Consider the following 27,168-nt stretch of genomic DNA (forward strand, 5'->3'; position numbering starts at 1 on the left):
TAATTACAATCTGTGTGATAGTTGCTCTGGTGGGAGAAACACAAGAATGAGGGGGTACTGAGGAGACTCCTGGGCTTGCAGGGGGAGGTGAGAGACTCCTGAGAGAAAGGGATGTTCAAATGCAGACCTGAAGGATGAGCAAGAATTAGCTGGGTAGAGAGGAGACGATGGAACAGCATAGGCTGTGACCCCGAGGCAAGAGAGAACCTGGCATCCAATGAGCCAAGGAAGAGGCAGCCAGAGCAAAGAAGAGTAGTCTCCACAGTTGGAATGCCTGGGTTCTGGTTTAAACCTGCCACTCTTGGTCCTTGTGACTTTGCGCAAATCCCTTAACTCCTTTAAACCTCCCTTTCCTCACCCCTGAAATGAGAAGGATGGTTTCTGAACTGTTATGACCATTCCGGGTGATTATTCACTTCAAAGTGCTTAGTGCTGGACCTGGCATGGTCTCAGGACACTTGGGCCATTGCTGTAAAGAAAACTGTTATAGCCAACTGTAAACCTAGATAAATAGATGAAGCATATAGACTGGGACAGGTGTAAGTAATAACTGCCTACGGTCTCACTCTCTCTCCCCTTTATTAATTAATTTACTTAATTATTTTTAATAGGCTCTATGCCCAACATGGGGCTCAAACTCGCAAACCCTAGATCAAGACTCACATGAGCTACCAACTCAACCAGCCAGGTACCTCACCCTATTTCCCCTTTACCCTGTTGTGTTTACCTCCCTGTTGTGTTTTTCCTCCCAGGACTCATCACCTTACATGTTGTATATTCATTTACTTGTTTTGTTTACTGCTCCATCTCTGGTACCTAGAACAGTGTGTGGCTGACAAAGACTTTCCCCTTGACCAAACCTGAGTCATGCTCCTCTGAGCCCTCTCCTCAACCAGGCCGACCTTGGACTTCCATCTATGTCCTTGTACAATTCAGTTTTAGCAAGAATTCCCCATGCGTGATATCTGATCACCCTGCATATTTAAACAAACTCCTCACTCTCCACCCTCAATATCTTGGCCTGCCTTCAGAGAGAATCCCTCTAACTTTGACGTCTCTTTTCTTTTTCTTTCTTTTCTTTTCTTTTTCTTTCTTTTTTTTTTTTTTTTTGAGAGACAGAGGGAGAAAGAAAATGAGTGGGGGAGGGGCGGTGGGGGAAAGAGCCAATCCCAAGCAAGCTCCGCCCCATCAGCGTCAGCGCAGAGCCGGACTCAGAACTCATCACAGGGCCCCATCTCACCCTAAGATCATGACCTGAGCTGAAACCAAGAGTTGGATGCTTAATCAGTTGAGCCACCCAGGTGCCCCCTGGACGTTTCCACTCAGTCGTTTTCCATCCACTGGCCCCCTCCCTGCTCTTTGGCTATAAATCTGCACTCGCCTCCCCCACCCCTCATTGTGTTCAGAGTTGAGCCTGATTTCCCTCCCCTGTTGCAAAACCCCCACTGCAGTAGTCTCTCTTGAATTAAGTCTTCCTTACCACCTTTAACAAGAACCATGATTACTTTTTTTTTAACAGTGCTCAATGTGAGTTATTGAATGAATGAATATATAACTATATTGATATATGGCTGTTGAAGATGATAGATTCAATGAATGCTGATTCAATGAATGATACAGACTGCTATGGACAGACCCTGGTAAATAAGTGAAGGATCAGCACAGATGAATAAAAACACTTGGTGATGGCTCCAAATAGACCATAACACAGACACATTAAATGGGTGCATATTAAATCACCTGAAAGCTTTTCCAAACTCCCCCTGCCTGAGCCTCATGCATGCTAAGAGAACCAGTCTGGGAGTGAGACTGGGGTCTGGATTTTGAACAAAACCATAGGTGACTGAGCTCACCCTGCAGAGACAGGCTGGGGAGGTGATGGGGACCTGGGGTTAGTATATGGTGATAAACAAGCCAGGCATCCAAAAGGATGGAGCCAGGGAGGAGACAGCACCAGAAACAGAGCTCTCCACTGCATTAAAAGATGAAGCCTAGAGGTAGAAAGCAAGGAGAGGCAGAGACAGGTAATAAGCCCTCTTCTGTGTCCTGTGAAAAGAAGGATGTAACTGTAGGCCATCCCCCAGGCGCTGTGAGGAGGGAGGTTCATGATCAGCAAGTGTCCATGCCCCAAGGGCAGCCCATTCCTCTACCTTGGCAGAACCCAAGCCTCCCCCACCTCTCCTCCCTCCCTCACAATCCCTTCACAAACCCTCACCCAACTTTGGTGAACCAGAAGGCTTTTGGTTAACAACCAGAGGAGCCCCCAGCTAGCCTGTCCCCTGGCTCAGGTCCAAGCTGAGGGCAAAGTACAGGCTAACAGCAACCCCCACTGCCAGGTGGAATATGTGTGACATTCCACAGACACTCCTGGCTACCCAAGAACAAAGGAAAGGGGTTTAAGTGCTTGCCATGGTGATGTGGGAAACTAAGGCAAATAAAAATTAAATTCCCTCGCTGCCTATAGCCCATTGACAAGTCCTTGAAACCGGCAGAGTGACCTCCCTCTAGAAGTTGAGGTACTTCGATGATGACATTTTGCCCAGGGGCAAAAGAGAATCTTAGTTTAACATTATTCCAACCTCACAGATCTTGTAAGCCTACGATAACATATAACAATTCCTTTGGCAACTTCCTGTGTCTCAACTCCCCTAAGATATATGTAGGCAATCATGCTCCAAGCTTAGGGCCGTCTGATATACATCTGAAGGGTCTCATGCCTGAGGTTTTAATAAAGGGTAATGAATGGCCTTTTCCTAGCAACAGCTCTCCCTTCAAGGTCCTGGAAACCTTTCTTCTAAAATTCCTTAGAGAATTACTCTATCCCTAACCCCCTCCCAGCCTGAGAGTTACCCCTCATGACCCCAGTGCAGCTCTTCTGCCCATGGGTCCTGTCCCTATGCTTTAATAAAACCACCTTTTTGCACCAAAGATGTCTTCAAGAATTCTTTCTTGGCCGTCCGCTCTGGACCATCCCACCATCACCCCAAAACTTCATCACTTCGTGCCACCAAGGTCAGGGGCAGAGGAAGGGGACTATAAAGGTCAAGGTGGTGGTCGTGGTGGGGTGGGCTGCATAGAGAGACACAGAGCAAAAGAGGCAGAGAAATAGGAAGCTAGGGGGCCTAGTAGATGAGTGGGCTGCGAATGGTCAAGGGGTGATGAAGAGGAACAAAGGGGCAAGGGGCTGTGGGACAAGGAATGCAGAGAGGCCAGTCAGATGGTAGGCGGAGGCCGCAAGGGGCAGCAGCCAGCCGCAGCAAACCTGGCGGCGTCCAGCTGGGCCGGTCCTAGGGCTCCACCCCCTGGCCCGCGCCCCGCCCCGCCCTGCCCCGCCCCGCCCCGCCCTACACGCCCCGTCTGGCTCCTCCCCCGCGGCCCGCTCCCCGCCCCGCGCACCCCGGCTGGCTCCTCCCCCGCGGCCCGCTCCCCGCCCCGCGCACCCCGGCTGGCTCCTCCCCCGCGACCCGCTCCCCGCCCCGCGCACCCCGGCTGGCTCCTCCCCCGCGGCCCGCGCCCCGCCCTGCGCGCTCTGGCTAGCTCGGTGGCGGCGGCTGCGGGCAGGCGGGCGAGCTGAGGGCGGCGGTACCGGCAGCAGGTGGGCGGGGTGCGGGCCGACGGCGGCGGGCAGGGGGCGGCCAGGCTGCGCTCGGGCCGGGCGCGGCCGGCCGTGCGGCGCGCCATGGACTTCAACATGAAGAAGCTGGCATCGGACGCGGGCATCTTCTTCACCCGGGCGGTGCAGGTGAGGCCGTGCGCCCTGGGCCTCGCGCGGCCGGCTCTCGGGGCCCGGATGTGGGGCGGGCCGGGAGCGCCCCTTCATTAGAGATGGGGGGCGCAGGAGAAGCCCCTCGGGCTGCCACCTGATTCCCCGCAGCGGGGATACCCTCCCCCCCTCCCCCCTACTACTGCGCCGCTCAGAAGAGAGAAAGAGCCCGTGGCGTCTGGCCACTCTGGCCGCACCCTCAGCGTTGTCCAGGGCCGGGGACCGAGCCGGGCCTCGATTCTGCTGCCTGGGGCGAGGTATCAGGATTTGCTGTTTCGACTGGCTGGGTTATCCGGCTTCCGTGGCGCCCGTCCCAGGAGGGGAGAGAGCACCGGCAGGCTCCTGCCTCCCCGCCCTTGCCCAGCAGTGCCTCTGGCAGGCGCTTGGAGGCCTGAGTCCCAGGCCCAAGGACCGTGCACCCGCCACGACCCCTTCCCTGAGCCTCAGTCTCTGTACCTGTGCAATGGCCTGGTGGTACTGATTCCCTCAGGTCCCCATTACACGCTTGGATAGTCAGTCCGGAAGCCAAGACGGTTGGGATTATTTCCTTTCTGCTCCATGGGAGGCCTGTTTCTCTTATTTCTCTAAGCCTGGGGGATGGGGAGAGGGCTGAGGTCTGGCTGGGTTCCCTCCTTGGGAAGCTGTCCAGGCCGGTGATGCCGGAATTGGAAGAAGTTCTGTCCATTCCGGGGCCAGGAGAGAAACTGAGGCAGTGTTGAGGAAAACCGAGAGTCAGCTATGGGCATGGATGCTCCCCCTCTTGTGACCTTGAGGAAGGGGCTTCATTTCTTAGCCTCAGTTTTTCAACCTGAAAAATGGGATTAGCAATCCCTCCCAGGATGGTCGTGAGGGTTCCGTGGTACCCTGCACGTACATACTCACCAAAGGCAAGCTTACTGGTGGTGGTAATGTAGTTAGTATTGCACCTGTGTGGCATGTGACCTTGGGCAAGTCACTTACCTCAGAGCCTCCATGTCCCCTCCTGTCAGTCGGGTGTTAGCACCAGTCTGCCTCCAGGGGTGGCTGCAGGCTTGGGGCTTGGCCTGTCGCAGTGCTCTGGGAACAAGTTCTGTTGTTTGTCCTTGCTGTTGTCGGTTCTCTGGAGAAGCCCGGCCCCAGAGAGTCTCTTGGAAACCCATGTGCCCATGTTTACTAGAAAGCACCATATCCCGTGTCCCATTGAGGATTAGTGGCCCAGCGAGGACTTGCTCCTTGCTGCTTCAAGCCCAGCAGGTGACCCCAGCCCCAGTGGGGATGCTAGGACCCCGGAACTCCTTGGTTATCCCCAGCTCATCTGGAAGGTGGGGAATCCTCCCCAGTGTTGATATGGCAACCACTCTATCTCCACATCTGGGAAGAACCTGATCTGCCAGTTTCCCCGATACGATACGATACGATGCGATACCGTGGGGCCCTGGCACCTGACCTGGCCTGCGGAGCCTGGGGTGTGGGGAGGCTTGGGCCCCGTGGCCTCACTTCTCCTGGTGGGGGCAGGCCCGCCGGGTCGCCCATACTGGAGTGGGAGCCAGCGCCCAGGCTCCCGACTCCCGGGTGGAGGAGGGAGCTGGGAGCTTTATAAATAGAGGCTTTCTCTGGCTATGCACGCCCACCCTTGAGGGTGCCATCTTGCAGGGAGCAGCCTCGGACTCTGCAGACATCGGCCCCTAAAGCAAGAGGCTCTTTGTTTTTGTAGGGATGGGGCAGGGGTAGCAGGCCAAAGGAGAGAGAGGCTTGATATGTGACCTGGGTAGGAGAGGACCCTTGGGGGACCCACTGAGGTCAGCCTGTGCTGGGATAGGAGTCAGTCAGACAGGAGGGATGGACGGGGGTCTTTCATATCAATGTGTGGGCAGCTTCTCTGCATAGGTGCCACCTTGCCATGTCCCAGGGCATGCTGGGAAAGCTGTCGGTCCCTCCGTGTGCCGGGGACACCTTTAAGAGCCTTGCCTCACCCCTATCCAGCAGGGAACAGGAGCTTGGTCCTGGGAGAGAGCAGGATCCCTTTTGCATGGGTGATTCCGGGATGGCTTCCTGGTCCCCGAACCGTGCCTTGGAAGTCAGGAGGGGTTTGTGAAGTTGGCCCCGGGGGGCCGGGAACAAGGCAGGAAAACCTACAGCATGTTCGAGTACGATGCTAGTGCGGGTGAGAGCAGGCAGTGGAAGTGGGATGGGTGCCCAAGAGGTTGGGAAAAGCCCAGTAGGAATTTGAACCTGCGCAGATGTGGGTTGTGAGGGATGGGCACCCCGTGGCTCAGTGGGGAGTGGCTGCCGCTAACCTCGGTAAGCAGCAGATATGCTGAGGCACGCATTTGGGTGACATGGTCGCCTAAACTAGGGTGATTGGTGCCATTGGGGTGAGGAGGTTCTTAGGTAGCTCCGAGGAGGGACGTGAATGGGGCCTTTTATTCATGGTGGTGACGGCAGCCGCTGACATTTATTAGGCCGGTGCTGTGGGTTTCCAAAATATTCCGTGAGACTGGGCCTGTTGTCGCCGTTTGCCAGGGTGGGGAACGGAGGACCGGAGGGGTGGTTTTGCCTTTCTAAGCCTTGGTTTGCTCATCTGGAAAGTGGGGCTGACGCTACCCCTCAAGGGGCTGGGTGAGGTGAGTCCTGCTCAGGGCTTGGCTCTGGGAGGCCCCAGTGTGGGGAGAGGTGGGAGGAGATGGGGGGTCGAGGGGGAGGGGGTGGGGGGAGCAGCCGGTTCCCAGGTGGGGAGCTGCGGGCCATAAGCGTGGCCCACCCAGCCCTGCAGGGAGAAACCCAAGCCCTGTTGCATAATTGATGGCTGCTAAGCTAGAGCCGACTCTCTCCTCAGCAGTGGCTCTCTGCGGCTGGGCTGGAGCTTTCCTTGGCCTCTGGGTGATTTATCCTGCTAAGTAGTCTGGGAAGGGCCTCCAGACTCCCAGCCCATGATGGCCCTGCCTTGAGCCCTTGCTTAGCCTCAGTGGCATCATCTGTGACGTGGGAAAACTCGACCCATCTGCCTTGGAGGGCTACCGGAGGTGGGTCATTGGTGGCTTACCTAGCCCCGGGTTGGGCTCTAGATGTGGCCAACAGTATCTATTGCCGTTATTACTGATCTTACTCCTGCGGTCTGAGTCCTTTTGTTGTTTGGCCATGACCTTGAGCAGGCTCCTTCTCCTGGCTGGAGATGGCCTTCTCGATAAGAGGGGCTGGGACGTGGGCCGGTTGCTGGTTGTTCCTGTGCAGCCTACACAGCTTCTGGTGGCTCTGACCATGTGACATCCTGGTTCTTGCCTGGCCTTGAGGCGGGGCTGCTGAGCTCTCTGGGCCCTGTGTGTGCCCAGGCAGTTGGCTCTGATGGGCCAGTGGTGTTCCCCGTCCACTCACCGGGCAACCAGAGGCCAGCCATGTGGCTGTCCTGCCCACATACACTCCCTTTCAGTCCCAGCCTCCTCTCCGCCCACCAGCTCTACACAGCAGCACCTTAACACCGAACACCGACTCCCCGCCAGACCATGGCCTTCGTGTCTTACCCACATCTTTCTTATTTCATCCTATTTCAGCTGTGAGGGAGCTGCTGTTATTTATTTTACTTATTTTTCAGCTCTGGAAACTGATGCCAGAGAGGCAAAGCCACTTGCCCAAGGTCACGCGACTCTTCAGTGGTAGAACGGAGACTGGAATCAGGTCCCTCTGATTCTGGGACCTGGGTTCCTCCCACTCGTCCCCTGGCACCCCCTCCCCGGTGGCTCCCAGCCCCCTATGGAGCCCTAAGATAACCCCAGACTTTGCTTCAGGCCCCATTTATTCCCTGTGTACCTGCTACCAAGTGCTTTCCTTCAGAGTCGGATTAGGAGGACCCCCAGAACTAGGCTCCCAAGGACTTCTTATTCCCTCCAAGTTATATGCCAGATTTTCTGCAAATGTGCATTTTTGTTGGCGGGGGATAGAAGGAGTCTGTAGCTTTCATTGGACTTCTAGAAGAAGCCACGATCCCCGAACTCTGGTCCAACCTAATTTTACAGAAGGGCAAACTGAAGCACAGAACAGAGTTGTAACTTGATCAAGGTCACAGAACAGGTCAGGGGCAGAGCAAATTTCTTAACCTTGGGCCTGGTTCTAGCTGGTGGGGGAGGTGTAGAAGGGTGGGGCAGGGGCAGTCCTCCCTTCCCCGCTTCTGAGTCCTCCCCACCTCTCTCAATCCTCCCCACACAGTTCACAGAAGAGAAATTCGGCCAGGCAGAGAAGACTGAGCTGGATGCCCACTTTGAAAACCTTCTGGCCCGGGCAGACAGCACCAAGAACTGGACCGAGAAAATCCTGCGGCAGACAGAGGTGCTGCTGCAGCCGAACCCTAGTGAGTGGGCCCGGGGTGGTCCCGGGCGAGGGGCGGAAGCCACCGGCGGGAGGCCGGGGCTGCAGAGACCACGTGGGCGGGACTGGGCGGCAGGTGGGATTTGGTTGCTGGGGCTTCTGAGGCCTGCTGGTGGGTGGGGGGTGGGCAGTTAAAGAAATCAGCAGACTCAGTGATGGGCTCCAGGATGCACTCTCTGGGGCACCAGAAGTGTTAAGTTTTGCACAGAGGAGTTGAAGAAATGCTTGAAACTAAAACGCGCTTGGGAGAAGAGGTAGGAAAAACATGAGCCGGGTCTTTTGAGAGGGCAGCGAGGCCCAGAGATGGAAGAGGGCTTGCCCAGAGTCTGCTGCGAGCATGAGCAAGGAGTGAGCACAAGCAAAAGGCCAGGAGAGCCCAAGGGGAGGGTGGGGTGTCTTGGGGTCGTGATGCTTGTCTGCCTGTCAGTCTGCTACACGACTGAGTGTCTCGAGGGCTTTCTGGAGCCAGCACCAGGGCCCTGTCCATATATGTGTTAGGTTCTATAAATCCATATTGTCCTGAGGGAGCAATGAATGGGCCTTGACTTTGGGCCCGTCACCCCCAGCCGTGGGACCTGGGGCGGGCATGTCGCATCTCTGAGTTGTGGCTTCCTCCTCGCCAGAGTGAGGGGTCCTACGAGCACCAGGAAGAACATTCTGCAAGTCACCAGGCCAGGCACCCCGTGGGCAGGCCCTGCGCTGCGTCTGTTGCTGTCGCCGTGGCTTCTGTCCTCGGGTTGTACTGAAGAGCCCTGTGGCTTTGGCTGCTGTCTCCCTGCAGGTGCCCGAGTGGAGGAGTTCCTGTATGAGAAGCTGGACAGGAAGGTGCCCTCGCGGGTCACCAATGGGGAGCTGCTGGCACAGTACATGGCAGAGGCGGCTAGTGAGCTGGGGCCCACCACGCCCTATGGTGAGCCAAGCCCCATAGCCAGGGTCAGGGGTCATGGTCTCTTGCTCTCCACTTTCCCTGTCTCTCCCTTCCTTGCTTTCCCTTTTTTACTTTTTCTTTATTAAAAAAAAATTTTTTTTTAATGTTTATTTATTTTTGAGAGGGAGAGAGGGAGACACAGAATCCAAAGGAGGCTCCAGACTCTCGAGCTGTCAGCACGGAGCCCGACGCGGGCCTTGAACTCACGGACCGCGAGATCGTGACCTGGGCCAAAGTCAGACGCTCAGCCGACTGAGCCACCCAGGCGCCCCTCTTTCTCTGTCTTTTTTATTTTTATTTTTTTTTTTTATTTTTTTTTTTAAATTTTTTTTTTTTCCAACGTTTTTTATTTATTTTTGGGACAGAGAGAGACAGACAGAGCATGAACGGGGGAGGTGCAGAGAGAGGGAGACACAGAATCGGAAACAGGCTCCAGGCTCCGGGCCATCAGCCCAGAGCCCGACGCGGGGCTCGAACTCACGGACTGAGAGATCGTGACCTGGCTGAAGTCGGACGCTTAACCGACTGCGCCACCCAGGCGCCCCTCTGTCTTTTTTAAAGTACACAAATAATACCTGTATTCATTCTCTTGTAAAAACCTCGACGTAAATGAAAACGGAGTGAAAAATGGAAGTGTCTCTCAACCAGTTTTGGTTTGAGCGCATTTTTTTTTTTTAATTTTTTTTTTTAACGTTTATTTATTTTTGAGACAGAGAGAGACAGAGCATGAACGGGGGAGGGGCAGAGAGAGAGGGAGACACAGAATCGGAAACAGGCTCCAGGCTCTGAGCCGTCAGCCCAGAGCCCAACGCGGGACTCGAACTCACAGACCATGAGATCGTGACCTGAGCTGAAGTCGGACGCTTAACCGACTGAGCCACCCAGGCGCCCCGGTTTGAGCGCATTTTTTAATGGGATCGTACTGTGTGTCCCATTCTGCGGCCTGATTTTTAAACTTGGCATTGTTTTAGATACCTCTTCACTGTGGCACTTATAGAGCCACCTCGATCTTTTTTTTTTTTTAATTTTTAAAGTTTTATTGCGGTATAATTTACATACCATAAAATGCACCTGTTTTAAATGTGTAATGCAATGACTTTTAGTAAATTTAGAGTTGTGCAAACATCCCCCCAATCCGATTTAAAGAACATTTCTGTCACCTGCAAAAAGTACCATGTCTACTTAGAGTCGGTCCCCAGTCCCATCCCCTGCCAACTGCTAATGTGCACTGTGTGTCTATAAATTTGCTTTTTCTGACCATTTCACATAAATGGAATCAGACGTTGTGTCGTGTTTTGCATCTGGCTTCTTTTCCTGAGCATAATGTCTCTGAGGTTCATCCTTGTTGTAACAACGTGTTTAAAGATTTCACTCCATGGGGGTGCCTGGGTGGCTCAGCCGGTTAAGCGCGTGACTTCGGCTCAGATCATGATCTAACAGTTTGTGGGTTTGAGCCCCAAATCAGGCTGTGTGCTGACAGCTCAGAGCCTGGAACCTGCTTCAGATTCTGGGTCTCCTTCTCTCTCTGCCCCTCCCCTTCTCACTCTCTCTCTCAAAATTAAACATTTAAAAAATTAAAAAAAAAAAAGATTTCACTCCTTGTAATTGTTGGATAGTATTCTATTGTATGGCTAGGCCACATTTTCTTTATCCATTCACCGTTTGATAGACATTTGGTTTGTTTCCTTATGAATGTTTGCATACAGAACATTGTGAGGACATATGTTTTCACTTCTCCTGGACATATATACCATACCGGAGTGGACTTGCTAGGTCATATGGTAAACTTATGTTTAACTTTTTAGAAAATTACCAAACTTTTTCAAAGTGGCTGTGTGCAGGTGGTGGTTAATTTCCAAATATTTGTGGATTTTCCAAGTTTCCTTCTGTTGTTGGTTTCTGATTTTGCTCAGGTCAGAGAACATGCTTTGTATGATTTTAATCCTTTTACATTTATTAAGACTTGGCTTAGTCTGCAGTCTCTCCTGGAGATTGTTGGTGTTCACTTAAGAAGTTTGTATGTTGGGGCGCCTGGGTGGCTCAGTCGGTTAAGCGTCCGACTTTGGCTCAGGTCATGATCTCACGTTCCGTGAGTTTGAGCCCCGCGTCGGGCTCTGTGCTGACAGCTCAGAGCCTGGAGCCTGTTTCAGATTCTGTGTCTCCCTCTCTCTGACCCTCCCCCGTTCATGCTCTGTCTCTCTCTGTCTCAAAAATAAAGTAAAAACGTTAAAAAAAATTAAAAAAAAAAAAGTTTGTATGTTATGTTGTTGTGGGGTGGAGTGTTCTAGAGATGACAGACTAAATTGGTTCATAGTGTTGTTCAAGTCTTCTGTGTGCTTGCTGACTTTGTCTTGTTCTGTACATTATTGGGAAGTGCTGAAGTCTCCCAACTATTTCTGTTTAATTGTCTGTTTCTGGCTTCTGTCTGTCAGTGTTTGCTTCGTGTATTTTTGGAGCTCTGTGGTTAGGTCTGTATGTTTATTATTGTTGTATCTCTCTGATGAACGGGCTCTTTTATCATTGTAAAATACTGGTCTTTGTCTCTGGCCATATTTGTCTTTTTTTTTTTTTTTTTTTTTTTTAATTTGGTCACGTTTGTCTTAAAGTCCATTTTATCCGACAGTAGTTCACCCACTCTTGTTCTCTTACGGTTATTGTTTACATAGTATATCTTTTTCTCTCCTTTTATTTTCAATCTATTTACATCTTTAAACCTAAAGTCTATCTTTTATAGACAGCATGTATTTTGATTTAAAAATAATTCAGTCTGACCATCCTTTGATTGGAGTGTTTAATCCATTTATATTTAATGTAATTATTGATGTGGTTGGATTTACAGATGCCATCTTATTATTATTTTCTCTGTCTCAGGTCATTTTTGTTCATATGTTCCTCCTTTACGCCTTCGTCATGTTAAACAGAAATTTCCAAGTGTAGCATTTTAATTTCTTTGTTGCTTTTTAACAAAAAGCTTTTCTTAGTGGTTTTACAGTGAGTAATTTAACTTATTGCGGTTGGCTTCAGAATATTGACTTAATTCCAGTAAATATAGAAACTTTGCTCCAATATAACTCCATCCCCCTCCCTTCTTCCTTTGTGCTATTATCATATAAATTTCATCTCTGTTTTGTATAAACCCAACAATATAGTGTTTTTGAGAGACACAGTGCAATCGGGGGAGGGGCAGAGAGGGGAAGACACAGAATCTGAAGCAGGCTCCAGGCTCTGAGCTGTCCACACAGAGCCTGATGCAGGGTCTGAACTCACAAGCTGTGAGATCATGACTGAAGCCAAAGTCGGACGGTCAACCCACTGAGCCACCCGGGTGCCCCGTATAGTTATTGTTTTATACAGTTGTCTTTTAAATCAGTTAAGAAAAGAGAAAAAATATGTATTGTTTTTTATATTTGCTTATGTAATTACCTTTATTGGTTGTCTCTATTGCTTTATGTGGGTTCAAGTTACCACCATCTGGTGTTATTACCTTTGAACGTGAAGTATTCTGTAGCAGGTTGCCTAACAATGTATTCTCTCAGTCTTGTTAATTTGGGAATGTCTTTATTTTATGTTCACTTTTTTTTTTTAATTTTTTTAAATGTTTATTTGTGAGAGAGACAGAGGCAGGGGAGGGGCAGAGAGAGAGGGAGACACAGAATCCGAAGCAGGCTCCAGGCTGAGCTGTCAGCACAGAGCCTGACACGGGGCTCGAACTCATGGACCACGAGATCATGACCTGAGCTAAAGTCAGACGCTTAACCGACTAAGCCACCCAGGCGACCCTATGTTCACTTTTGGAGGACAGTTTTGCTATACGTAGAATTCTTGGATGAGAGTTTTTTCATTTTATCACTTGGAATATCATTTCACTGCTGTCTGGCCTCCATTGTTTCTTTTTTCTTTTCTTTCCTTTTCTTTTTTTAAATTTGAAGTAATCTCTTCACCCACTGTGAGGCTCAAACTCACGACCCTGAGATCAAGAGTCACTCGCTCTTCCAGCCAAGCCAGCCAGACACCCATTCTGATGAGAAGTCATGTGCTCATCTCATTGTGGCTCCCTTGTATGTGATGAGTGGCTCCTCTCTTGCTGTTTTTAAGACTTTTTGTCTTTGTCTTTCAGCAGCTTGACTGAGACGTCCCAGCGGTTAATGGTCCATCTTATTGTATTCATCCTATTTTGGGTTTGTTGAGTTTCTTGGATATGGACATTAATGTTTTCCATCAAAATCAGGACATTTTCTGCAATTATTTCTTCAAGTATTTTTTCTGTCCCTTTCTGTCCTCTTCTTCTCTCCCACTGCTCATATGTTGGTTTGTTTCATGGTGTCCTGTAGGTCTTTGAGATTCTGTTCATTGTTATTTACTCATTTTTCTTTGTGTGCTTCAGATTAGATCCTCTCTGTTGATCTGTCTTTGAAGTTGCTGATTTCTCCTTTGGCTAGCTTGGACTTGCTGTTGAGCCCTTCTGGTAGATTCTGTATATCAGTTGTAGTGCTTTTTAAATTTTTTTTTTTTCAACATTTTTTTTATTTATTTTGGGACAGAGAGAGACAGAGCATGAACGGGGGAGGGGCAGAGAGAGAGGGAGACACAGAATTGGAAACAGGCTCCAGGCTCCGAGCCATCAGCCCAGAGCCTGACGCGGGGCTCGAACTCACGGACCGCGAGATCGTGACCTGGCTGAAGTCGGACGCTTAACCGACTGCGCCACCCAGGCGCCCCTGTAGTGCTTTTTAACTCCAGAGTTTTCTTTTTAATAGTTTTTATCTCTTTCTTGATATTTATATGATGAGTCATTGCCATCACATTTTTCTTTAAGCATTAAATATATATATATATATATATATATATATATATATGCACATGTTATATATATATGTATATACACACACACATACATATATGTTTTATATATATATATCTTTACATATATATATATATCTTTATATATATATATATATATATATATATATATATATATATATATACATACAGACACCTGGGTGGCTCAGTTGGTTGAGTATCTGATGTCGGCTCAGGTCATGATCTTGTGGTTCATGAGTTCGAGCCCCACATGGGGCTCTGTGCTGACAGCTTGGACTTGGAGCCTGGAACCTGCTTCAGATTCTGTGTCTCCCTCTCTCTCTGCCCCTATTTGCTCACACTCTGTCTCTCTCTCTTTCTCTCAAAAATAAATATTTTAAAAAAATGTGTATATATATATATATGTATATGTAAATGTGTATATATATATATATATATATATATATATATATATATACACACACACACATATAGCCTGTAGCCTCTTAGGAATCTTCGCTAAATCTAACGTCTGAGTCTCCTTAGAGACTCTGTGACTACTGATTGCTTTTTTCTTCTGTGTATTGCCCATACTTACCTATTTCTTTGCATGTCTTAGAGTGTTTTGCTAAAATCGGGACATCTACAAAAATCTTTTTAATTTTTTTTTTTTTTTTTTTTTTTTTTGAGAGAAAGAGAGAATCGGGGAGGGGCAGAGAGAGAGGGAGACAGAGGATCTGAAGCAGGCTCTGCGCTGACAGCAGAGAGCCCGATGTGGGGCTCAAACCCACGAGCCATAAGATCATGACCTGATCTGGACATTTTAGATAATGTAGTAGCTGTGGATTCTGAATCACTTGGGGGTTGTGATTGCTTTGTTTGTTTAGAAACTTGCCCGAGCTAGTTGTTTCGAGTCGGTCTTCCTTCCAGTATGCGGCTACTGCTTTCACATTTTTTTAAGTCATTCTTTTTATTTTTAAGCCAAGCGTCCTGGGGTTTGCTCCTGGGTTAGCGCATGTTAGTCGTCAGGCAGTGATAGTCAGAGGTTGCGCTTAAACATCTTGCACCATTAAGGCTTTACTGATGAATTTATGGCTGTATTGGGGGACACATTCAAAATTCAAGTAGTTTACACGTCTGACTGGCTTTTACTTTGTGTGTAGAGCCTCCTATTTGGCCAGGGATGAGTAGGGTTCTCTCCATTCTGAGTGTGCTGCACACACACAGGTATAGCCTTCCAGACCACCAGAGATATCTGGGAGTTTGTCAAGGCCCAAACGACTATCTTGTTTCCAGAGCTCCTGATAAGTTTCTGGCAGGTCTGTTCCAACCAGTGTTCCCTGTTCAAGTCAGCTGTAATGTTGGCCTTTCCCAATTATTTACCTTTGAGGTTGCTATTGTTCTTGACAGTGTCCCCTGGATTTCTCTGTGCTCCAGCCCAAATCCATTCGGCCCTAATCCCACTACCTTCCCCACCCCCCACCCCTGCCCACCTAGCAGTGAGGCTGCTGAGGAGATGGGAGTCCTCCCAGGCTGGAAAGCCACAGGCTCCCACTGTTCTTACTAAGGTCCGGTAGCTCTTGAGTAAATATCCTCAGTTTATTTGCCTTTGGCCAATTTCCAGAGTCCAGAAATGTTTGCTTTTGACAATTGCGTCTACTTTTTTTTTCTTTTTTTTTTTTTTGAGAGAGAAACAGCGAGCGGGGGAGGGGCAGAGAGCAAGGGGGACAGAGGATCCCAAGAGGGCTCCGCGCTGACAGCAGAGAACCCGACACGAGGCTCAGTGGGGCTCAAACCCACCAACCGCGAGATCCTGACCTGAGCCGAAGTCAGACGCTCAACCGACTGAGCCACCCGGGCGCCCCGAGTCCACTTTTTTTCATTGCTTTTTGGGAACAGGATTTGTCGAGCTCCTTTCTCTGTTCTGGAAGTCCCACTCCTACCCCCTGCTTGTAATGTAGTGCTCCGTGCTCTGGATGCCCCACTATTTACTTGTCAGTCCCCAGACGATGGATACATAGGCTGCTTCCACGTTTTCCCCCAGCCAGCCGTTCCGTGCTGGGCATACCTGCTCATGCCTCCTCGGCACGCCTCTGTCCAGCCTCTCCCCTACTCCTGGGGGCCAGAGCAGCCTGCGCCTCTCCCTCACCCTGAGACTCCATTTACTCAGGGAAGACGCTGATCAAGGTGGCAGAAGCTGAAAAGCGCCTGGGAGCCGCGGAGAGGGATTTCATCCACACGGCCTCCATCAACTTCCTCACGCCTCTGCGCAACTTCCTGGAAGGGGACTGGAAGACAATTTCGGTGAGAGACCTGGGGCCACTCTGCTTCCTGGGAGCCGTGGCATCCTTCTCCTCAGAGCTGCTGGGCGTAGGCTCCCTTCCCGTGTCGGGAAGCTGGCACTCCTGGGCCTCTTCAGACGTGGCTCCTGTGGGCTGAGTGCCATAGTGGGTGACCTCCCCTGTCTGGGCCTCAGTTTCTCCATGTGGACCAGATGGCCCAGTGGGATCTCCCAAGGCTGCCCGGGGTCTCACTCTTCCCTTTTCCCCTGCCCCACAGAAGGAGAGACGTCTTCTCCAAAACCGCCGTCTGGACTTGGATGCCTGCAAAGCGCGGCTGAAGAAGGCCAAGGCTGCAGAAGCCAAAGCCACGGTAGGTGTCCTTGCTGGTCTCCTGCCCCTGCCCAGCTCTGTTTGGAGCCAGGGAGGGTGAAGGGACCTGATGTTTGGCATGACCTTTCTTCCCTGTCCCTGCCTGGAGAGGCCTGGCTTGGGGGGCGCTGGTCCTGGCTGACCGCTTTGGGTCATGCCTCTCTGCCCCTACAAGGGAACCCTGGCGGCCCAGAGCTCTGGGTCCCAGGGCAGACATTTACGGGGTGGGCTGAGGGCATGCCACAGCCTCCCCAGACAGACAACCAGTTGGGAGTTTCTCGCATGGCCCTGCCCTGCCCTCCCTGGATGCTCGGCTCTGTCCCCCGGCTCTGCCCGGGCATGGCTCCCCCTTACTAACTCCCCTGCCCGCTGCTCCAGTGCTGGTCCGGGGGTGCCCTGATGGTGTGAACCCCGGAGCTAGACCACCCACCTTCTCGGGGCCCTTCAGGGCCACCTTCTCAGAGGCATGACCGAGGACCCTTTCAGGTTAGCCCCAAGACACGGGGTCGGGCCGGGACCTCACGGTTCTCTGTTTACTCTCGGTTCACTGAGGCCTGCCCAGCCCGGCCAGGCCAGTGGACGCAGCGTGGCGCAGTTTGACCAGGGCAAGGCCAGGGTGGGGAGAGTGGGCCTGAGGGCGAGCATACTCCTGGCATGCCGGGCTACTTGGGGGTACGGGGGCCTAGAGGCCACCTTGCACTCTGAGGAGGGAACTCCCAGGTCCAGGGAAGGCCGGGGGTACCACCACCTGTGCCTGCCCAGCTCTCAGCTGCCCATGAGGGTTCTAGCCCCAAACCCTCCTTGCGTCCCCCTCCCACAGTGTGGCCACTGGGGACCATGGAGCCTGGGCCTGCACTGCCTCTGGGGACAGCCAAGGGCAGGGTCTCACTCATCCAGGTGTGTGGGGCCAGATCAGAGGCAGGTCTCAGCCACTGGAGTCCCGCTGTGGTTGGGTAGGAGGACGTGTGGCCACAAGGTTGACCTCTCTAAGTCACCTGGACAGGACAGTCTCCTCATCACCCAGGGCTAGACCGTCTCTCTGGAGTGCCTTGGCCAGAACAAGCTCATCCTCCATCAGTCAGGCCAGGGGAGCCTTTCCTTTGTCACTGGAGCGGCAGGACCCCTTCTCCAGTTGTCCGGCCTGGACAACCTCCAGCCTTTGGGTCAGACCAGGATACCCTCCGCAGAGCTAGGCCCTGGGCAGCCCAGCTATGGCAAGCGTCCCAGAGGACTGGAGGCCGGCAGGTCACACCCTCACCCCATGCCCTAAACACACACGCACGCACGCGCGCGCGCACGCACGCATAGCAGGACTCCTTCTGGAGGGCAGGGTCAACTGCCCGCCCACCACCTGCTGTCCCCTCCCGCCGGGGCCCGGGGGGGCCTGCTCCCGCCTGCGCTGTGGACTCACTAACTCTTTGTTTTTGTTCCTTTCCGTTCTGCTTTGGGTAACTTGGCTCAGTGTGAGGGAGATGTGAGTATACCTGTCCCACGTGCTGTGCTGCTTCTGGTTTGCCCGTCCCAGCCTCGGGCCGCAGTGCCGTGGCTGGCCCAGGGGACACATCCTGGGCATTTTGCAAGCAGCTGGTCTCCCCACCAGAGCCTCTGCCACGCGTAGCCTCTGGCTTAGGGGGACGCCAGGCACTGGAGCCTGTGAGTCAGCTTTTTGCAAATGTGGGAAGCCTGTCACCCTGTCCATCCATGCATCCACCTGTCCATCTTGTTGTGGGGGAGGGGCCCGGTCCTTGCTGCAGGAGCGAGAGATGTGCTGTGTGGAGATTCTGGGCCTGAGGAAGCTGGGGTGGGAGACGGGTTTTGTCTGGAGGGCTGTGGCTCCAACCGGGGCATCTGAGTGAGACCGGGGTCCAGGGAGGAGGGGGCCAGGCCCAGTCTGCGACTCACCCGGAGGTGCCCTGGCATCTGCTCTCCTGGGCTCCCAGTGTGACCACCCACTTGGTCCTTGTCTGACTCTCCGCGTCCCTACGCCCACCTCGCCCCCAGGAGGTTGGAGCAGGGAGAGGGGTCCACGTGGTATGTGTCTGCAGCCTCCCGTCCCTTGGGCCGGGGCTCCTGGCCTCTCCTTGTGGGAGATTCTGGGGCGGCACCCGGCCCCACTTGACCCCCTTCCCCCGTGACCTCTTCCTGCCAGACGGTGCCTGACTTTCAGGAGACTAGACCTCGTAATTACATTCTCTCGGCCAGCGCCTCCGCGGTAAGCGCCCCACCCCGGCCGCCTGGCCTCCCTGCGCCCGCCCCACCCCGGCACGGGGCAGCCACACAGCACAGCAGCAGGAGCACAGGGCATGTCCTGAGAGCCGGGAGGACTGGAGGGCCGCAGCCCCGCCTCGGGCCCCCTGCCTGCCCCCCTGCGCCCACGGTGCTGGCCTCGCTTCCCTGTGCGCCCTGCTGGAGGTGGAGGCCGGGCCAGCCGCACCGGACGGCACAGGGAGCTGCGGGGCAGCGGACCCGTCCTCCCCACCCCGGGCCGCCCCCCCCCCCACCCGCCGGGGCCCTGAGGTCTGCCCCTCCCCCACCACCGCCCCCGCCGGCCCACCATGGGTTCACAGACCCGGGACTGGAGACGAGGGTGATGCTGTTCTGCCTCTCTGACACGGTGTCGTGGCGGCGAGGAGAGGCCCGGAGAACGAGCAGGGAGAGTGGGGGGCCCCGAGGGAGAGGGCCGGCGGGCCGAGATTAGAAGGAAGGAGGTGGGCAGGGTGGGGTCGCGAAGGGTTCCGTTGTCGTGGGATCTCTTCTTCACCGCTCCGTCCGGCTACTAGGTGTTTACCTGCAGTTTGGAGCATGGGCCACCCACGTCCGTCCCATCGTACCTGTGGCCACTACAGGTGGCTGTGCCTCTCTTCTGCCTTTTTCTCCCACCTTCCATTTTTGCCGTGGGCGGCACGCCGTGGCACAGAGCCCCTGGCTCTCCTTCACCTCTGTCCCTGCATGTTGCCGCGAGTGTCTGTGCACTCACGCGGCGGCTGGGCCATCGTTCCCCTGGGGCTGGGGCCCCGGTTCACTCCACCAGGCCCCTCTTGCTGGGTGCCCTCTATACACACGTGTGGGGGCCGCTCCCCACGTTTTGGTTTTCTCAATGGCACTGTGGCGGGACACCTCGGTCCGCAGAGCTAACCTTGTCTTGCTTTTAGGTTATCATCTTAGGATAGACCTCCCACACTGGGCAGGAGAAATGGGTCTCCTAAGTCGTGGCGGGGGGAGGGGGGTCTTTCTTCTTTAGACTCTGGATGACACTTCCTGCCCCCTTTCCTGGGCCGAGTGGAAGGAGGAATATCCTGGAGGGTGGAGACCGCCCTGTTTTTTTCTTTTGCCATTGAACCCCAGTGTGACTCGGGCACGAGGCTGCCTTTCTCTGCAGAAGGACAGAAAGGTTCAGTGACTGGCCTAGGGTCACACGGTCCTGCGTCCCAGCCCACCGGCCTTAGCTGAGTGTCAGGGTGGGACGGGGGACGCTCGGTCTCCCGTCAGAGCCCGGGGGCTTACGCTGTAGGAGAAACCCCGGCAGGACTTCCCAGCTGGCTGTGCCCCACCTTCCCTGCATGCGGCATGTTGGACTGGACCGTGGTTGTCCGCGCCCCTGCTCACGCCAGGCCACGTCCCCGCCTCAGCTCCTGGTTGGGTTACGGGCAGGGAGTGGGGAAGGGTATGGGGCGGGAAGAGGTGGGCTCTCGGGGAGCTGGGGCAGGACGCGGGCTCTGGGGTTCAGCTCTCCTCCCTCTACTCCCCCGCTGACCGGTGCCCCCTCCCTCCCCTGCTGCGCGGTCCTGTTGCGGTCACTGAAGCTCTGGAACGATGAGGTGGACAAGGTGAGTCTGGGCTCGGGAGGCTCGGGAGGCTCGCGAGCAGAGGCTTGAAGCGGGTTGGGAGGGGGGAGGGGTCAGATTGGTTTCTAGTTCTGGGCTCTGTTCTGGGTCGGGGCCACTGTGAGGGTATCGCTTCCCCTCTGTGGGGAGACTGCCCCCACAGTCCCTCTGGGCACACGGGAGTGGCGCTGTCGGGTGGCGAGGTACCGGGTGTCAGAGGTCCTAGCCAAACACCCGCGGGTCTGTCTCTGGCCACTGGTCACAGCATAGGTCCAGAGGGGTCCCAGCAGGGTTATGGCTGCCCCAGGGGCCAGGGCTCCAGGCCCGAGAAGCGCACCCCTGCCTCCAAGAGGTCTGTCTGTGTCCCCAGGGGGAAGTGCCATCTGCATCCAGAGTAGGAGAGGGCTGCTCCTGGTGGGCGTCGGGGCCGCGGCAAGGGGTGGCAGGAAGGACTGCGGGGGCCACTGCTGCTGTCCTACATTCTCACACTGTGCCCCTCCCAGGCCGAGCAGGAGCTCCGAGTGGCCCAGACCGAGTTTGACCGGCAGGCAGAAGTGACCCGGCTCCTGCTGGAGGGAATCAGCAGCACTCACGTGAGTCCTGCCCCATGTCGCCCTTCCATCGTCCCCTGTCTTCCTGCCCCTCCCCCCCAAGCGCTCCACAACGAGGCGGGGCGATGAAGTTGGATCTCAGCAGGCGGTGAGGGGCAGCGCCGGAGCCCATGGTCCTAAGGGTGGAACTCGAGCTCTGTTCCAGGCGCCACAGAGCAAGTGCCAAAGGCCGGGTGGCCCTCCCCCCTGCTCCGGGGGGGGGGGGGGGCAGCAGGGAGCGGGGTCGGGGAGGGAACATCTCACCTCCCGGGCCACCGCTCACCCCGCTCACCATGGGCACCGCCCTCCTCCCTGCAGGTGAACCACCTTCGCTGCCTCCATGAGTTCGTGGAGTCCCAGACGACTTACTACGCGCAGTGCTACCGCCACATGCTGGACTTACAGAAACAGCTGGGCAGGTGCCCACTGGGGTCCCCTGGCTCCCAGACCTAAGCTCAGAAAGCCCTACGACACACAGGGCGGGTAGAGAGGGCTGAGCCTTGTGTCGGGGGCATCACACCCCTCTCTGGACAACAGTGAGGTGGTGGGCCTTGACCTCTGAGCGCGGTCTCTCAAGAACGCCCGGGTGGGAGGGTGGCAGGGACCGGGCGGTGCATCTCACGTTTCCCCTTGCCTTGCTTTTCCCCTCACGCTGCCAGCTCCCAGGGAGCCATGTAAGTAGCGGCAGCGGGCCCAAGCGGGGTTTGGTGGCACGCGTGGGACTCCCGTGGGGACGTGGCCCCCGGCTGAGATGTCGCACCTGTTCAGATTCCCAGGCACCTTCGTGGGCACCACGGAGCCCGCCTCCCCGCCCCTCAGCAGCAGCTCACCTACCACCGCCGCGGCCACCATGCCCGTGGGGCCCTCTGTGGCTGGCCTGGCCCCTCCAGGGGAGGCTGCTCTCCGCCTGGAGGAGGTGAGCCCACCTGCCAGTGGGACCCGGAAGGCCCGGGTGCTCTACGACTACGAGGCGGCTGACAGCAGCGAGTTGGCCCTGCTGGCTGATGAGGTAGGCCTGGTGCCACAGGGGTGGGGCAGAGGGCGGGCCCAGGAGCATCAGGGAACCAGAACGGGGAGCCCCCCCAACCACTGCCTCCAGGTCTCTGAGGGGCCCTGGGGGTGGAGCTGGGGGGTACGTGGAGGCAGCTCCAGCTCTGAGGAAGCAGGGTCTAGGTAGAGCAGGTGAGTTCCTGTCTCTGGACTTGCAGATGTCCGTGCGTCATGGGACTGTGGCAACCCCGTCCCCACGCCAGTTCTGCCCCTGCTCGGGTGTGATCTTCCCTCTCTGCCCTCTTCAGCTCATCACCGTCTACAGCCTGCCCGGCATGGATCCTGACTGGCTCATTGGCGAGAGAGGCAACAAGAAGGGCAAGGTCCCGGTCACCTACTTGGAACTGCTCAGCTAAGCAGGCCCCTCCAGGCCCCCTCGGTTCTGGCCCGGGCGGGAGAGGACGTGTGCAGCCCCACCACCTGTCTGTCGGTGACTCAGCTGCTCGGGGTGGGGAGACCAGCCCCATTCCGTCCACGTCCCCGGTCGTCCAGCTGTGAGGGGGCCCCAGAGGCTGAACGGTCCCAGCCCCTCCCCCAGCCCTGCTTCTGGAGCCCCCGGCGCTGTCTGCATCCACGGAGCTCCCCAGCTCTCCGGTCCTTCCCGCTCCTGCTGAGGAGGGGCGGCTGGCTGCAGTGCCGCCCCAGGCACCTCGGCTCCCCGCGGGGGTCGGAGCGCTAGGCCTGCAGCAGCCTGGGGCACACCCTTGGCAAGAGAGCACCTGCCTTTTGGTTGCCAAAAGCAGCAGTGGGGGGAAGGCGGGCAGGTCTGCGGTGGGCCTGGGGACGGGCGCCGGCCCCTCTGGGTGGACTGGAGTGAGGGGCGCCTGGCCGGAGTGGCATCTCCTGGGTGCTCCCCTCCCCTCCCCCCTCAAGACCGCTCAAGCCAAGTTCGGTGGCTGCAGCCTGCACCTCTCCACACTCACTTTTTAACTGATCTTTTTACTCTGCCTGTCTGCTTGCTGTATAGCCAGTGACAAATAATAAATCATCCTTCACGTGCATGTTGCCTGGGCTCCTATCGGGCTGCGGACCCCACGGGCTGGCCTGGAGGGTGGGAAAGGGAAGCAAGCATTCACATGCCAGCTTCCTCCTCCTTCCTTCACGGGCCTCGCTTTCTCCCACAGGGCCTGTGCTGCTCAGATGGGACTACTCTTCCTGCACTTGAGGCTGCATTAAGAGACATTTTATCCCTAAGGAGAACTTTCATAAATTTGGGCCGTGGAGTGGACTAAAATTTGCATGAGGGTTTCAGCTGGTAACTGCCGGCTGCCAGTGCTTCCTGTGGCCGGCCACTGAGCCTCGCCCGTTCACGTGTTCTCATGTTGTCCTCACAGAGGAGGGAAGAAGAGATCAGAAAGAGTCACCTCCTCAAGGTTCTGTAACTGGCAAGTAGCCACGCAGGGACTCTAGCCCAGGTCAGTCTGATTCTAGAAACTTCAAGCGGTGGCTCTGGCCTGCAAGCCAGGTGTCAGATGAAGCACCGAGCCCAGCACTCTCGTGATTAGGTCCTGAGGAGGCCAGAGGCTGGCAGGCCCACAGCCCGGGCTTCTGAAGGCAGGGGCAGGGGAGGCAGGGGCACAGAGCCGTAAATAGGAAGGAGTGAACGTCAAGCGAGGCTACACCTGTGGGAAGCTCAGCCAGCGGGTAAACGGAGCGCGTGCGTCAGGGGTGAGGTGTGGTGGGGACGAGAGCTGGGCGGGCCGGGGAAGGGAAAATTAAAGTGTCCGCCCGGCTCCTCTGCTTCCCCAAACCTCCACTCCGCTGCTCCCAGGCACCTGGCCAAGGAAGACTTGCTTGGTGCTGAGCGCCGGGTGCTCGTCTCCAGGCCCTCAAGGCACATCACACAGCTATCTATAAACAGTATTTTAATATTTGTATAAATAGACCACAGTATTACCAAAAACTGCAAGAACGGAGCATGGAAAACATTTTCAGAGCCGAGCACACAGCCTATCCTGGTTGCATTTGACACCGGCTCCTGGCCTCTACTGGGCCGGGGTCAAGTGCAGGGGCGGGAGGGCGGGGGGATGCTTAAGGGAAGTACCACACCCTGGGACATTTGGAACTTGAGGGCGTGAGCGCGGTAGACTCATGGCTCCCACCTGGCCGTGGACCTCTTGATCTATTATAAAAATAATGCCAGCGGGTGGGCGGCTGGAGTCGTGGCTGCCCTGGGGGGAGGGGACGGGTGCCGCTCTCAGTCCACACGGGCCGCAGGGCCGGCCCGCAGCACCCCCGCTGCCCGGGACTGCGGTGCAGGCTGCCGGAGCAGGGCGGGCGGGCCCCCACCCTATCTTTGCACGTGCCGCACAAAGGCCTGCACTAGCTGGATCAGAGGCTCCTGGCTCTCCGGGCTGGCCTTGGAGAGCGAGGTGGACTTGCCCTGAGGCGCGGGGAGGACGCCGGCAGCGGGGGAGCTGGGGCCTCCCCGGCGGAAGTAGCGTGAGAGGCTGGAGAGCAGCGTGCTCTGGGAAAGAGAAGGTACTAGATGAGGGCCCCGCGAGGCAGGGGGCCGAGTGGGAACCCCCAGGCTCGTCCCCAGCAGCGCCCCTGGTCAGAGCCCTCTACCCGGCTGTACCAGCTCCGAGCTGAGCTCCTGTTTCATCCGCTGCTTGTCCCGGGGGTGTACGGCCGGGTCCCTAAGGTAGCGCACGGCCTGGGAGATGAGCAGGTAGAAGCAGTTTTCCATGGTGAACATCAGGAGGGACCTGGGGAGAGGGCAGGGGGCCCCGCTGCAGACAGCCGAGCCGGCAGGGACGGGGTGCACCGCCGAGCCAGGAGGAGGGCTGACCCACAGCTGCCCTGGCCCCAGATCAAATTCCAGGAGAGGGGCTTTCTTACTTCAGTGCTCTCGTCCCTTCCGCCTGTGTGCCGAGCCCCACGGCCTGGGTGAGGGGCTCCTTTTTCTTGTCCAGCTGGAGGAAGAGACACAGGGTGAGAAGAGAAAGTGACAGGAACAGGTGTGGCTCCCTGCGAGCCTCCGACTTGGCGGCCCTGCACTAGCAGTTGGCCAGCTACTCACTCGGCCCCCACAGTGCTCCTCCCGGCGAGGTCCTGCCAGCTCGCTCAGGAAAAGGACCAGGCTCAGGCAGGCTGACGCGCTGGAGGCCACAGTTACGCCGCGGGAGATCGGGTGGGAAAGACTGGGGTTGAGAGGCCAGAGTCTGACAGCACCCAACTTACCTCTCCAAGCATGTTTAGGGCCACATTCACCGTGGCCAGAAGGGTCCCGAAGGAGGGGGCCACTTCTGAGTCAAAGGTGGGAGTGGTGAAGCTCAGGGCAAAGAGGAAGTTGTATTCAGCAAGGTCCAGGGACTGCAAGGCAAGACAGGAGCAATCTGGAGCCCGACTAGGACCCCAGACGGCCCTTAAGGGTAGAGCAGAGCACAGGAGAGCCTCTGCAGCTCACCGCCGGGCAGCTGGCGGCCCGGCACAGGGGGCGGCGCGTACCTGATCCAGCAGGATTTGGCAGACGTCTGGGGTGAAGTGGCGCAGGGCTGCCAGGGTCCTGCTAAGGATCTTGAGAAGTCCGTACTGGACCGCGTGTAAGGCTCGCTGCTCCGAGGCCTCCGTGTCAGCAGCGGGCTGCTTAGAAGAGCAGGAGGGGGCGGCAGTGGCAGCGGCGGGCAGCCGCTGAACTCGGGGGGCGACAGCCGAGGGGATGCCGTCCCCGTTTTTGTTCTGAGGGAGACAAGAAATGGAGGTGGAGTCCAGAGAAGCCGGCGCGAGGCCCCGCGGGCAGCCCGGCAGGGAGGGCGGTTACCTGCAGGCAGTGCTGCAGCATCTTGCGGCTGTGCAGGAGGGAGGTGCAGGCCTGGCACAGGTAGCCCAGGTTTACCTGCAGCAGACACACACGTGGGGCGGGGGCAGGGAGCTGTCAGCAGCGGCCCCACCAAGCAGGCCCCCCTCAGAGTCCCAGTGCGCTTGCTCTCAGCTCCTACAATGCTCACCTCCCTGTGTTCTCGAGCTGCACATCTTACAGCCACAGAGTATGCCCGACTCCGGACTGGGGCAAGGGATGCCTGGGATCTTTCCCTGCACCCTGTGCCGTGCCACCACCTAGCTCAAGGTCTAAGATCAGTTCTTCAGTAAAGAAATAAGATAGGGATCATTTTCCCATTTTACACAAGAAAAACCTTCAGAAATAGCGAAGTAACGTGGCCAAGGTCACACAAAGGATGGATGCCTGTCTGGCTCCAGGACCTGTTCTCTCCCTACTCCCCAGACCCTGGCCCCGCTGGTCTCAAGCTTCAGGCCTATTCCTAAGGGATGTGAACCAACATCCATCCAACCGAGCCCAAGTTCTTAAGCTACAAGGCTGCCCTTTATATATATTGATATATAAGGAAAACTTTAGCTCCAGGGAAAGCAACACGAAGAAACCAAACCCCGTGTTCACAAAGCAAAATGCCCACGTTCCAAGTGCCTGCTATTCACCAGAGGTACCCCAGACAGTGCCCACCACCCCATGCCCAAGCACTTCCCCAGACCCCTTGCGAGGAACCATGTCCAAGGACCCACCTGGACATCTCGCATAAGCTGAGGCAGGTGGAAGTGCCATTCCTTCATGAAGTTGGAGAGCTGCAGAATGAAGCCCACAGTGTGGTCTGCCTCCTCCAGGCAGGCCAGACTCTGTACTGTCCTCACCGCACTGAGGCACTGAGAGGGGAGAGACAAGGATGGATGGAGTGAAACAGGGACCTGACCTGCCTGCTCTTCACCCTCCCATTGGGAGGACAGGTTCTGGACCCACAAATGCTGAGGTGATGGCACATCAGACTCTTCTAGGCTCAGAAGTCTCTGAATGGTCCTGAATGACCCAGACCCCCCTATTACCCTGAGCCCCCTGAGCTCCTATGATGCTGGCAGCCCCTCACCTGTAAGGTCCGCTCCTGGTGAACACCCACGAAGTCCAGGGCCTCGGTCAGGAAGTTGTAGCGCAGAGTTTTGAGGAGCCGCTCCATCAAGGACATGGAGAGGCGGTAGACCCCCGGCCAAGAGGGGGCATCCAGAGACTTCCGAGAGGTGCTAGACGTCTAAGATACAGACAGCAGACGGGATCAGGACACGGCACCAACGAATCCAGCTGACGGGTGTAGCGGGACCTCCGTGCAGCACGGCAGCTAAGGCAGCCTGGCTGCTCGGAAGAGAAAACCTAGAAAGGGTACACAGCCACTGCCTGGTGACGGGCAGGGCCACAGGGGGTCCGAGGCCAGGGATTACG

The 27,168-nt window shown here is 55.7% G+C and overlaps 2 protein-coding genes across 4 annotated transcripts in view; one reads left to right on the forward strand and one right to left on the reverse strand.

The window, feature by feature from the left end:
• The first annotated feature begins 3,521 nt into the window (after positions 1 to 3,521).
• On the forward strand, positions 3,522 to 22,943 carry SH3GLB2 (SH3 domain containing GRB2 like, endophilin B2). Of its 3 annotated transcripts, XM_058693860.1 has the most exons (12): positions 3,522 to 3,742; positions 7,943 to 8,084; positions 8,883 to 9,011; positions 16,000 to 16,133; positions 16,389 to 16,481; positions 18,630 to 18,692; positions 20,284 to 20,307; positions 20,808 to 20,897; positions 21,213 to 21,313; positions 21,554 to 21,568; positions 21,663 to 21,903; positions 22,193 to 22,943. In XM_058693860.1, the coding sequence occupies exons 1-12, from the start codon at positions 3,680 to 3,682 to the stop codon at positions 22,298 to 22,300; spliced, it is 1,203 nt and encodes a 400-aa protein (XP_058549843.1). In that variant the 5' UTR covers positions 3,522 to 3,679; the 3' UTR covers positions 22,301 to 22,943. The 3 variants fall into 3 exon arrangements, with proteins under 3 accessions (XP_058549843.1, XP_058549845.1, XP_058549844.1); XM_058693862.1 differs by lacking the exon at positions 20,284 to 20,307; XM_058693861.1 differs by lacking the exon at positions 21,554 to 21,568 and having other exon boundaries at positions 3,523 to 3,742.
• An 851-nt stretch (positions 22,944 to 23,794) lies between these two features.
• The window catches only part of NUP188 (nucleoporin 188), a 54,503-nt gene continuing 51,129 nt past the window's right edge, over positions 23,795 to 27,168 (reverse strand). Inside the window, exons 37-44 of the mRNA XM_058693858.1 lie at positions 26,822 to 26,980; positions 26,466 to 26,603; positions 25,708 to 25,782; positions 25,395 to 25,625; positions 25,128 to 25,259; positions 24,786 to 24,859; positions 24,523 to 24,652; positions 23,795 to 24,411 (exon numbers count right to left, since the gene is read on the reverse strand). Coding sequence (XP_058549841.1) covers positions 24,235 to 24,411; positions 24,523 to 24,652; positions 24,786 to 24,859; positions 25,128 to 25,259; positions 25,395 to 25,625; positions 25,708 to 25,782; positions 26,466 to 26,603; positions 26,822 to 26,980 — 1,116 coding nt within the window. The 3' untranslated portion in view covers positions 23,795 to 24,234. The remainder of the gene's footprint in view (positions 24,412 to 24,522; positions 24,653 to 24,785; positions 24,860 to 25,127; positions 25,260 to 25,394; positions 25,626 to 25,707; positions 25,783 to 26,465; positions 26,604 to 26,821; positions 26,981 to 27,168) is intronic.

This window comes from Neofelis nebulosa, chromosome 12 (assembly GCF_028018385.1).
Source record: "Neofelis nebulosa isolate mNeoNeb1 chromosome 12, mNeoNeb1.pri, whole genome shotgun sequence".
NCBI lineage: Eukaryota > Metazoa > Chordata > Mammalia > Carnivora > Felidae > Neofelis > Neofelis nebulosa.